This window comes from Erythrolamprus reginae, chromosome 5 (genome assembly GCF_031021105.1).
Source record: "Erythrolamprus reginae isolate rEryReg1 chromosome 5, rEryReg1.hap1, whole genome shotgun sequence".
NCBI classification, from domain to species: domain Eukaryota; kingdom Metazoa; phylum Chordata; class Lepidosauria; order Squamata; family Dipsadidae; genus Erythrolamprus; species Erythrolamprus reginae.
The window spans coordinates 23,411,311-23,424,018 of record NC_091954.1 but is presented as its reverse complement, the minus strand read 5'-3'; the positions used below and the strand labels follow the sequence as shown (position 1 = coordinate 23,424,018).

General features: G+C 39.0%; 1 protein-coding gene across 1 annotated transcript in view; it reads right to left on the bottom strand.

Moving 5' to 3' along the window:
* Positions 1-1,147: 1,147 nt before the first annotated feature.
* Positions 1,148-12,708, bottom strand: part of PPA1 (inorganic pyrophosphatase 1) — a 31,726-nt gene continuing 20,165 nt past the window's right edge. Inside the window, exons 6-11 of the mRNA XM_070752228.1 lie at positions 11,089-11,215; positions 9,662-9,789; positions 8,148-8,233; positions 7,859-7,928; positions 5,612-5,651; positions 1,148-3,106 (exon numbers count right to left, since the gene is read on the bottom strand). Coding sequence (XP_070608329.1) covers positions 3,081-3,106; positions 5,612-5,651; positions 7,859-7,928; positions 8,148-8,233; positions 9,662-9,789; positions 11,089-11,215 — 477 coding nt within the window. The 3' untranslated portion in view covers positions 1,148-3,080. The remainder of the gene's footprint in view (positions 3,107-5,611; positions 5,652-7,858; positions 7,929-8,147; positions 8,234-9,661; positions 9,790-11,088; positions 11,216-12,708) is intronic.

Below are 12,708 nucleotides of genomic sequence, written 5' to 3'. Positions count from 1 at the left end.
TTATTTGTTTGTTTAGATATTGAACCTACGTCTTATAGGACAAATAACAAGACATAACACGACATAACCCCCCCAAACCTTTGAACTGTTATCTTCAGTTCCTTCTTGTGTAATTTATGGCTTATAACATCAGCGGTTTTCATGTATTCGTTCTATAATTCCAGTAAAACTAAGATCATGTTATTGCTATCATACTCTAGTTGCCAGTGTACTTCCGGGTCCAATTCGAGCTGCTGGTTTTGACTATTGAAGCCTTTCATAGCATGGAACCAAGTAATCTGAAGAGCCACCTCTCCCTGATATGTCCCAGCAGAAATGGCAAAGACATGCTGCAATTTGCTGCAGATTCCATCTGTTAGGCAATTACACTCGAAGGGTACCAGGAAGCGGGCCTTCTCTGCTTTAGCACCTGCATTACAGAATCTTCTCCCCACCCCATAAGCGAGGTAGATTTGGTCCCTTTTAATATTCAACAAAATATTCCAAGACTTGGTTCCGCCTGTAAGGGCAGGAATCCCAGGGAACCAGAGATCCTGCAATAGCTCCCTTACAACTAATATCCTCTCTGCTTATGTATTTTAGTTTTTAATGGCAATTTTTATATTTATTGGGTTTTCTTTTTAATTCACTATTGTACATTCTCAGAGTTATGTTTTTTGTAGATGGACGGTTATATAAATATAAATGACTAATGCGGCTGATAGTCCTCAACTTACGATGAAGTACTTAGTGACCAATGGATCTCCCCAAGGATATTTACAACCTAGCTCCAAAGTTAAAATGATCAACCCCCCCCCTGGTCACGTGACAGCATTTCACGTATTTAACAAATAGTCATGAGAACTCTGGATTGATTTGTTAGATGATCTGTTTTCTTGGTTGTCCACAGTATTCTAAGAAATCTTGTCCAACAGTGAAGTTCAAAAGCTCCAGTCTTTAAATCTCTACTTCCATGGAGTGTCACAGGGAATACCAAGGCCTGCACAATTCTGGTCTTTGTAGACCTTGAGCAAACTTGAGCATTTCAAGAGCCATTTGATTCTATTCTCATCTCTCCCCCTCCTTCCATTAGTGAATGAGAATGGCTGTCTTCAAAATAACATACAGGAAAAAAACTGCACATAAGAAATCAAGCTCACCCATTCCATTAAAATATGGTTTTCATTTTTATTGCCACCTTTAATTTCTAAAGAAATAGCTTTATTTTGGAGAGTTTTAAGATCCTGTGAGTTTTGTTTTGATAGAATAAAATTATGAAATTTAGTAGCATCTTTTTTTCTCACCCTTTCTTTCTAACCTAATCCCAATGAAATCATGCAGGAGTTGCACAAACTCATTTTATTATTTTTTGGCAAACTCATAGCATGAGTTTGAAATGCCTCATGATATAGAATCTAAAAATTCAGGGGAATATCACAAATAGGCAGCAGAATTAATTTTCATACGAAATAGTTATGGATTCTAAAACCCTTTACTATTGGTGCGTGCACACAAGACACTTCTGCACATGTGCAGAAGTGTCCTGGGTGGGTGGACAAAAACTCCTACCGCTACTACCTGTTCTTAGAACCGGGCCAAAACAGGAACAACCCATAGCTGAAATAGTTCATCAGTGCTATACCAGTATCAGCATAGGTAACTATTAGAGACCATCAAAGCTAGGGAAAATCAAATTCTGAAGCCTGAGTCAAGAGCAGAAACATTCCCTTCTGAGAAGTGTTTTAAAAAGCGATGCAGAAGATCCTTGTTATCTTCCATCCATGAATGAAATAGAATATCTTTCCAGACTAGCTTTAATCAAGTTAAGATTACTGCTCCAATTATAAAAGTTTGGGAGAATTGAAAGAAAATAGATGTGGATTAAGTTCCCTTGATTGAATTATTTTAGGGATTTAATTGAAGCATTTCCCTGCATGAAGTTCTATTTTGTTCTGCCTGTAGTGCGTATGCCCATAGATGTGTATTCCTAGTTTGCTGAACAGCTGCTAAGTAAAGCTTCTACAAAAGTCATGGTTTTTTGGCTGGGGAATTCTGGGAGTTGAAGTCCAAATATCTTCAAGTTGCTAAGGTTGGGAAACACTGCTCCAAAGCATTGGAAGGCAGGACAAGCAACAATGGTTGGAAACTAACCAAAAAGAGAAGCAACCTGGAATTAAGGAGAAACTTCCTTACAGCGCGGACAATTAACAGCTTGCCTTCCGAAATCATGGGCGCTCTGTCCCTGGAGGTTTTTGAGAAGTATCTAGACAGTCACTTATCTCAAATAGGATAGGTTCTCCTGCTTGAGTAGGGGGCTGGACTACAAGATCTCCAAGGTCCCTTCCAGCCCATTCATTCTATTCTAATAAAGAAACACAAACAGCACTAATGATGTTATCTAGTTTGGGTAATGAAATGTCTGCAAAAAAACCCATCAAGCTCAAACACGAGCCCTCAATTAAAACAAAAACCAACCACTGCTTTGAGACCAGATGGCCAGTCTCAGGCTATTATTTTAGCTTATTCTCTGCATTATATAACGACTGCTACCTGGGTCATTTTATATTGATTTGCCATTAAATCTTAGCACACTGTTAATTACTGTTTATCTACTGACTGCATCAATGAAAGAAAGCAACCACAAGTAGCAGCACCACTTAAATTACATTCTCTGGTTCTACATTGCACTTTAAGCTTGTTAAAGGTACCTTAAGTTTAAAAAATGGTATTCAAGGAATGAGGATGTGGTTGAAGATTCTGAATAAATGTGGGGTTCCCCCATTACCACATCTGTTAAAATAAACCTGTCTGATTTGGGGGGGGGGGTTATACTGGAAAACACTGAGAAAACCTAGCAAACAACAAAATAATATAGCTGCAGAATGTCTCAGTGAGTTTCATGATGTATATTTGAGACTTTAGTTGGTGTTTTACATCATCTAATCTCATTTTTTTAATGTACACAGTGAATTTGTGAGTCATAATTTACTTATTTATAAACATATTGTTTTGGATTCTCAGCTAATTCTTCACAAATGTTTTGCACAAATATCTTGATGAGCAGGCAGCAGCTTCTGTAATGTTTGTCTTTTGATCAAGTTTCAATGGCAAAAGAACCACCGGTCCACTGGTTGGAGAGAAAAAAAAGAGGAGAAAATACAAAATGTCAGCACAATCTATTTCAACCTATAGTAACTATTGTGGCTTCACAGAAGTAAATTATTCAGAGGCAATTTCTCTGAAAAATGACAGCAGGAAAAACAAAAACACTCTTACTGAATACACTTTTTTTAAAAAAATATCAAAGTGGACATGGCTTTTAGATGAACAGCTTTTGCCAGCACATGTACAGTAGAACTTCCAGTCATGACCGCAACCTGTTCCATGAATTTGGTCGCAACCTGATTTGGTTGTAACCAGAAGCAAGACTGCACATGCTCATAGAAAAAATAATAATGGCGTGAAAGGGGAAATTCACTTATGACCAGATGCATTATGCAAAATTTTTGGTCATCATGCGATTTGATCATGGTCAGAGGTTCTACTTTATGGGGAAACGCTTCCCATGAATATAAAGAGCATAAAGGGAAAGCATCTTTAAGTGAAGGAATCATAAACAGAGATGGTAAATATATGGGCTGAGTAAGGTCTATAGGGATTTCAATGTGGGAGGTTTTATAGCTATGGTTTTCTACCATTAAGTGTTGTATCTCATGATTCTTGATGAACGTATCTTTTCTTTTATGTTCACTGAGAGCATATGCAAGACAAATTCCTTGTGTGTCCAATCACACTTGGCCAATAAAGAATTCTATTCTATTGTATTCTATTATATTCTATTATGTTGTATTGTATTTTATTATATTCTATTTCCTATTCTATTCCCTATTCTATATTATTCTATGTTCTGTTCTGTTTTATTCTATATGCTTAATACCGTAGTACAGTCATACCTCGTCTTACGAACCTAATTGGTTCCAGGGGGAGGTTCGTAAGACGAAAGGTTCGTAAGACGAAACATTGTTTCCCATAGGAAACAATGTAAAGTCAATTAATCCTTGCAACCAAAAAACCCCCCCGCAAAAAACCCGCTGCCGCCCGGCTGTCACCTTTTAAAACAGCCTGGGGGCTTCTCATCGACCTCCCAAACGCCGAACGCCAAACCCAAACTTCCGGGTTCGGCATTCGGGAGGCCGCCGAGAAGCCCCCAGGCTGTTTTAAAAGGTGACAGCTGGGCGGCGGGGCTTCCCAGCAGCCTCCGAAAGCCGAACGCGAAAGTTTGGGTTTGGCGTTCAGCTTCGGGAGGCTGCTGGGAAGCCGCGCGGCTGTTTTAAAAGGTGACAGCCGGGCTGGGGGGCTTCCCAGCAGCCTCCCGAACCCCGAACTTTTGCTGAACTTCCGGGTTCGGGAGGTTGCTGGGAAGCCCCCCAGCCCGGCTGTCACCTTTTAAAACAGCCGCGCGGCTTCCCAGCAGCTTCCCGAAGCCGAACGCCAAACCCGAACTTCTGCGTTCGGAGGCTGCTGGGAAGCCGCGCGGCTGTTTTAAAAGGTGACAACCGGGCTGGGGGGCTTCCCAGCAACCTCCCGAACCCTGAACCTGGAAGTTCGGCAAAAGTTCAGGGTTCGGGAGGCTGCTGGGAAGCCCCCCAGCCCGGCTGTCACCTTTTAAAACAGCCGTGCGGCTTCCCAGCTGTCTCCCGAAGCCGAACGCCAAACCCGAACTTCCGTGTTCGGCGGCTGCTGGGAAGCCCCCCAGCCCGGCTGTCACCTTTTAAAACAGCCGTGCGGCTTCCCAGCAGCCTCCGAACGGTTCAGAAAAAAATTGCCTCTTCTTACGAACTTGTTTCGTGTTACGAACGCCAAACCCAAACTTCCGGGTTCGGAGGCTGCTGGGAAGCCCCGCCGCCCGGCTGTCACCTTTTAAAACAGCCGGGGGGCTTCCCAGCAGCCTCCCGAACGCCGAACCCGGAAGTTCGGGTTTGGCATTCGTAACACGAAAAAAGTTCGGAAGAAGAGGCAAATTTTTTCTGAACCCCGGGTTCGTATCTCAAGTTGTTCGTAAGACGAGGGGTTCGTATCTTGAGGTATCACTGTATTATAAAGCAACAGAATATACATTTGGCTTTCAATATACAGTTTCCAGAACAGCCATCAGCTAAATTCCCACGGTATAATGTAAGGTTTTTTTTAAAAAAAAACCCGCCCCAAGTCTACGGAGAGGGGCGGCATACAAATCCAATAAATAAATAAAATAAATAAGTTGCATATATGATAAATCAGATTTTTAACCTCATGAATTTATGCTCTTGTAATTATTAGCCAATATCTAATTCTTTCTTTATAGGAAAAAACAAGGTACATTAGTAGACATCAAACCCAGTACTCCCATCTAAATTGTGTTGTACTTACTGTTTGTCATAGACATAATGGATATTTCACTCTGGCTTACATTTACTATCCCAACCAAATGACTGACTGTTTCTATCCTTAGAGCTGTTTTGCAATGCACAACAAGGTACAAATATATTCAGTATATTCAGGTTAATATGCAATACAGAAATTGTCAGTCCCCAACACAAATATATATATATATATATATATTCACATTTCACTCCAAATTAAAATAATTTACCTTCAGCTGGTAGTGGATTACAGGTCCCACAAGGAGGTAGCTGAAACAGACATTTCATTCAGAAATTTTTACTTAATTCAGATCTGCCTATAAATCAGTATCAGATATTTTATAATAAATATTTTAAAAAATAATTTGATAGTTTTTCAAATATCTTTGCTGGCTGCATGCTAGCTGGAAGAAGCTGCTGGAGTAGGAAAGTGCTCTGAAACTTAACTTTTATGTCTGAAAAACTGAATCTTGTTTATTAGGCTGTGAGTTTTCTTTTGTTTCTGTTTCCAATGTTAGGGAGAACATGGGGTGTTAAGATTATTGCAAGCCAATTCTAAGTAAAACCAATTTAACGTTATTTTGCATTTCTGCTAACAAAATTCTTTCAAATATTTTTTGAAACAAAAGAACAAAATGAAAAAAGATTATCAGAATTAGCATAATCTGCCTATAGAAAAGATCAGACACAACTAAATTGTAAACCGCCCAGAGTAACTTGGCTGAGTTGGACAGGTATAGAAACTGAATGAATAAATACAATAAATTAATAAATTAAAGACTTTTGGAGGAAAAGAAAACTAAGTCCATGGCCACACGATCACCACTGGCATGCTTAGATTCTGGCAAGCAAATTCAAAGGAGAAGCCATTAGTAAAATTGCAAGCTGTGGCCACGTGATGTCTCACTTAACAATTGTGGGTTGACTCACTTAATAACCAAATGGGAACTGATGTCATAGATCCATTGTATGACCTTTTGCTTGGCAATAGAGATACTGTACTAGTTCCAATTGTGGTGATTAAGCCAGGACTATCTGTAAAGTGGATTATTAAGCTACATATTAGATTCTCGTGGGGCTACATTTTGCAACCAATACTATAGGTTATGATGGTGAACCTATAGCACGCATAGGTCACCAGAGGTGACACACAGAGCCCTTTCTGTGGGCACGAGCACCGTCACCAGGTGCTCTTCTAGTTTCCAGCATGCACATGCACGCCAGACAGCTGGTTTTGGAAGGCACCAGAGCACCAGAAAATGGCTCGAAAAACAACCTGAAAACGCCCCCAAATTGACCAAAACCCAGGCCAGTCAGTTTTGGCCCATAAATGGCCTGAAAACGGCCAAAAAACACTTGACATGCATGGGCCAGCCAGCTGGTCTTCAGGTTTCCGGCACTATGGCACGCGTGCAGGCACACATTCCAATTTGGGCACTCAAAAAGATTTGCCATCACTGCTATAGGGGTAATAGAAGGTAAAGCTACACTTGATCTTAGCCAAAAGGCTGAGAAGCAGATGGTATGATTGGGTTAATTAAAAAAATATTTAAAAGCCGAAATATCTATAACATAGCCAAATTTATCACAATCTGAAAGTATACAGGGGGGAAAGGGGGGGGACGGAATGTAAGCAATTTTGTTACTCCTTTTGTTTTAGATATACAAAATAAAATTGTGTTTAAGCAATTAATTTTGGATAATTTATGATTGAAATTAATAAAGATTAAGATTTAGGTAACAATATATAACATAAGCAATGTAAAACTAGTAGGCTGATTAAAATAAAATGAAATAAAAAAGCTGTAGCAATAATGTTAACAGGTAGGTTGGGAAATGTTCAGTTGGGAAACTGAAAGAGTAGTAGATCCTTGGAACAAACTTCCAGCAGACGTGGTAGATAAATCCACAGTAACTGAATTTAAACATGCCTGGGATAAACATATATCCATCCTAAGATAAAATACAGAAAATAGTATAAGGGCAGACTAGATGGACCAGGAGGTCTTTTTCTGCCGTCAGACTTCTATGTTTCTATGTTTCTATGTGTAAATCGTTGAGTGTTTAAGACTTGATATATAATTGTATCGATGAAAGATGATATCTATATGTCTTGTTTTTGTTTGTTTTGTGGCATTTATGTATTTTTCTTACTGTAAATAATTAATAACAATTTTTTTTTTAAAAGAAGAAGATAAAGCTATCAATATTGACTAATCACAATAAGGCTAGCTGACCTTCAGCATCAGAAATGCCACTGTGACCCCTACAATGATAAGGAACAAATTAATTTAATTCAATAACTTCAGGCCTGGCTTGTGCGCCTTCTGCAGTCATTGTGGAATCTCTGGAAGCAGAATGTTGTTGTAACTAGACCTTGGACCTGGTCTGGCATTTTTCTTTCTTAGTTTGCTCAGAATACGCACAGTAGATGTCCCAAGGCATGAAGAGAACAAACGTTTATCACAAATGCTTACCGCTGTCACAATGGCTGCTGCGGCATTCTGACTGCAACAGAAAGGACTATCGGTCAAAGTTGCATTTGTGCTGGGGAAACAAAAAGCTAAATTAAATACCGGTAAATGGCCAAGTATTTCTCCAGTGCATTTAATTAATATATCTTGAATCATACCTTTAAAACAAGACATATTTAGAGAATAAAATAGGATATTAATTCCATAAAGCATTAATTTTATATACAGATTAACAAATTCATTTAATTCATCCTTCCAAGGCACTTATGAAAGAAACAGTTTAACAACTTACCAACAAATCTCTCCTCCATCTGTTTTTTTAATTATTAGAGCCTTCCAGTGGTTATGAGTGCTTTTAATAGTATCAATTGCAAAGTCCTGGGATTTTAAAGGGAAAACAAATTCAGTCGCTTCTCAGCAGCCTAATATAATAATATGCTGTGATTGCCACAACATACATAGATACATACAGTACATACTTCGAGTCTTCGCAGAGGGGCGGCATGCAAGTCTAATAAATTATTATTATTATTATTATTATTATTATTATTATTATTATTATTATTATTTGCCATATAGTTATACTGCATCATGAAATTTTGGATTGGGACGCTAAAAGTGTACTGAAGCATCTCTGGCTAGTTACTCTATTTTTCAGACTAAGATCTAGATTTAGAAGAGCACCTAGATTTAGAGGAGCAGTTTAGAGAAGCATTAGATTTAGAGGAGGAAAACAAGAAAAAATAAAGGTTTTGGCATCCGCACATAGTGTTTTCACCCTCCCCAGCCCACAGAAACACTATGCAGATCAAAAAACATGCCCGTTTTTGGCCTCCCAAACGAACTCAACATGTGTCCCATTTTTGCCAAAAATACACCCATTTTTGGCCTGCAGAGTGCTTTTGGGGACCTGGGAGGGCGAAAAAGGGATTCACAGAGGGTTCAGGAAGCCAGAAACAAGCCCGGTTTTGGTGAAAATGGGATGTGTGAAGCACTGCAGAGTGCTTCTGGGGGCCCAGGAGGGCGAAACACAACACACAGAGGGTTCATGGGAACAAAAATTGGCCTGTATCCGGTCTATGTGATGCACCAAAATTTTCACCCACTTTTGGGGCGAGTGTGCATGTTACACTCCAAAAAATACAGTAATTTGAAATAAAAAGAGCCTAGACCAAATACAAACTAGATGTTCTGTCTGAGTTCAATTCCTCTGATATCTATCTATAATCTACTAACAATGTAACATGCAACCATCCTCAATATACACACCCACAGCCACATTATAATTTAAAAATATGTCGTTAAACTACATACGCCTGCTATATCGCAGGTACCACCCATTTCCCTTTCCCCACCCAAATCCTATCTTATCTAACCATACTAATATATTGCAAAGTAAATCTATAGATACGAAACCATAAAACGTTAAATATTAAGTATAACATGAAAATTTACAGTTAAATGTTTAAAACTGATACATTGTAAGTTATATATCTTTTGCTGAAATATGTCTATTGTTCTGTATCGCCCTTACTTTTTGTATCCCTATTTCTCCCCCACTTTTTTCTTTTTCTTCTTCTCTTAAAAAATCAATAAACTATATTTTTAATAAAATGAAATAAAAAGGGCCTTTTTTTTCTTTGATTAGTCATTACATCTTCAGTAGTTAAGAACAATTTCTGAATGCGGTTCTGAACAAAAACAGCTGCAGACATATCTTCATGCACTTTTGGTATTGTCTGCATTAACAAGAAAAGGGTAAGCAGCTTCAAACAGTGGCCAGCAGTAGACAAAATATATACATACCCTATCTTTGAATTCTCCATTGAATGCAAACTGGTTTTCTGGCTTCCCATCAGGGACTTTGTATCGTCTAAACCAGTCCACAGTTGCTTCCAGGTATCCAGGTTTAATTCTTCTGACATCATCAATATCTTAAAGTTTTAAAAAGAATACATTCAGAACCTACTCAAGCTTTGCTCAAGTCTCCCAACATATTTTATCTTTAACGTCTTGCAGAAGAAATGTGGTCATTCCTGTAAAAATTGGCATACATTCCATCAAGAATTCTACTGTACATCAATAGCAATAATTAGGGACATTTCAAATGTAAGAGAGGGAAGCCAAAAGGAAATCAGATCTATATAGTACTCAAAAATAAAGTTCAGCTATTTATATACAGGTAGTCCAGTAGTGGATTCTAAAATCCTTTGATACCAGTTCACGCTTGCAACACTTCTGCGCATGCACATAAGCTTCCCAGATGGGTGGGTGCAGGCAGCCTCCTGCTGCCAATTCTTAGAACCTGGAGCAACCCACTGCTGAGGGAGTCCTCAACCACAACTGAGCCCAACAATTATGTTGCTAAGTGAGACTTTTGTTAAATGAGTTTCACCCTATTTTACGACTTTTCTTGCCACATTTATTATTACTATTACTTATGTAATTGGATTTGTAAGTCGCCCCCTCTGAGGAATCAGAGCAGCTCATATTCTTTGTTAAAGGAATCGTGGCAGTTGTTAAATTAGTAACCCAGCTGTTAAGTGAATCTAGCCTCTCCATTGACTTTGTTTGTCAGAAGGTTGCAAAAGGTGACACTGCAACTGTCATAAATGTGAGTCAGTTGTCAAGCATCTGAATGTAAATCATGTGACCATGGGGATTTTGCAATGGTCGTAAATCTGAAAAATGGTCATAAGTCACATTTTCAGCGCCGTTGCAACTTTGAACGGTCCCTAAGTAAACTATTATTAAGCTGAGGACCACCTGTAATCCTTAAAAACAGAATGGCACAAAAAAATATAACATCAGTTACATACATACCAGCTCCCCCCGGAGATTAGGATTGCCCCCACCCTCCTTGCCTTTCGTAAACTCCTTAAAACCCACTTATGCCGTCAGGCATGGGGGAACTGAGATATCTCCCCTTGCCTATCTAGTTTTATGTATGGTATGTTTGTGTATATGCTTTTTAAATAATGGCTTTTTAGACTTTTAATATTAGATTTGTTATTTGAGGCTTTTAATATTAGATTTGTTACTGTATATTGTTTTATTACTGCTGTGAGCCGCCCCGAGTCTGCGGAGAGGGGCGGCATACAAATCTAATTAATAATAATAATAATAATAATAATAATAATAATAATAATAATAATACTTTGCACATGTAGAATTTCAAAACTAGAAAAACTAAGGCACAAACGTGTCTGAAATCTGACTTCAAAGCTACTTACTATTCATATTAGCAGCTTCAGGGTCATTAATATTGATTGCAATGATTTTCCAGTCAGTTTCACCCTCATCGATCAATGCCAGCGTGCCCAGAACTTTCACTTGAATGATATCGCCTCTGTTACACACCTGTTTGAATAAATTTACTCATTAGGTATGATTCAGAATCACACAGCTGATCCTACTGAGTCAGAACAGGTGAAGTTACAACAATACTTCCTCTTCTGCCTGACTGCTGAGCAAACTAAACTTTGTGGAAAGAATTCCAGTGTTCATATTTCATTAAATAAGTAGCCTACTCAGAGGTTGATTTTGGACATCAATTTCTGTAGACAAGGTTTCCTCAGGTGAAGAGGAAAGTCTCACTTGATTGTTTTCAGCTAGGATAGATATTTTTCATTGCATATTACATTCTTCCAAGAAATGCCTTCACAATAATACAGTGGTACCTCAACATATGAGTTTAATTCGTTCCAGACCTGAGCTCGTAAGTCGATCAACTCGCATCTCGAACGTTGTTTTTCGTGCCAAGATAACTGGAAGCAAGGAGATTCTTGCGCCACCTAGTGGAAGCTCGGCTCGTATCCCGAATTTGAGCTCGGGTGTCGAACAGAAATTTCGCTCGCGTCACGGCTCGTAACTTGGAATACTCGCATGTGGAGCAGCTCGTATCTAGAGGTACTACGGTATACAGTATTTGAACCAATACTATATAAGCATAATGTCTGGGCATCTAACAGATTTGCTTTCCACATAGTATTTAAATATTTAGGCTATGCATAGAAACAGTCATATGTTTGCATTCCATGACATTTTATATTTAATGCTGCAGCAGCACCAAAATATATAATAATGCTGTACTGAAAGATTAGCACTTTCTGCATGTGGTGGGCTCTCTAACAACTCCTAAAAGCTGTCCCACCCATCCCACCCACCCCCGTTCACCCAATGCATATAATCCCATTCATTCCAATAATCGTAAGCATCCATCACTAACCCCCCCCCCCCCAATAAATTAACTAAAAACAGTTAAAAACATTAAAAACAAGTGCCTCCTGGTAGGGAGCCGGAAAGGACCCCCAGGGGTCTTCCCCCCAGGGGAAGAGCCTTCTCTGTGGTGGCCCCGACCCTCTGGAACCAGCTCCTCACGGAGATTAGGATTGCCCCCACCCTCCTTGCCTTTCATAAACTCCTTAAAACCCACCTCTGCCGTCAGGCATGGGGGAATTGAGACATCTGCCCTGGCCTATTTAGTTTATGCATGGTATCTTTGTGTGTATGTCTTGCTTTTAAATAAGGGGCTTTTTAGATATTTTAATTATTAGATTTGCTATTGTATATTGTTTTTACTATTGCTGTGAGCCGCCCCGAGTCTGCGGAGAGGGGCAGCATACAAATAAGTAAGTAAGTAAGTAAGTAAGTAAGTAAGTAAGTAAGTAAGTAAGTAAGTAAGTAAGTTTCTTAAAATGCACTAATTTGAACATACCCTGGGGGCAATGGAGCAATTTGTAGCTGCCTGTTTGTGAGCCAGAAATCCAGTTTGGAATTGAGGCTTCAAGACATTGTATAAAACAACAGAATTTGGTGCTTTGTCAAAAATGTCATGTTTTGCTTTTGTTTTG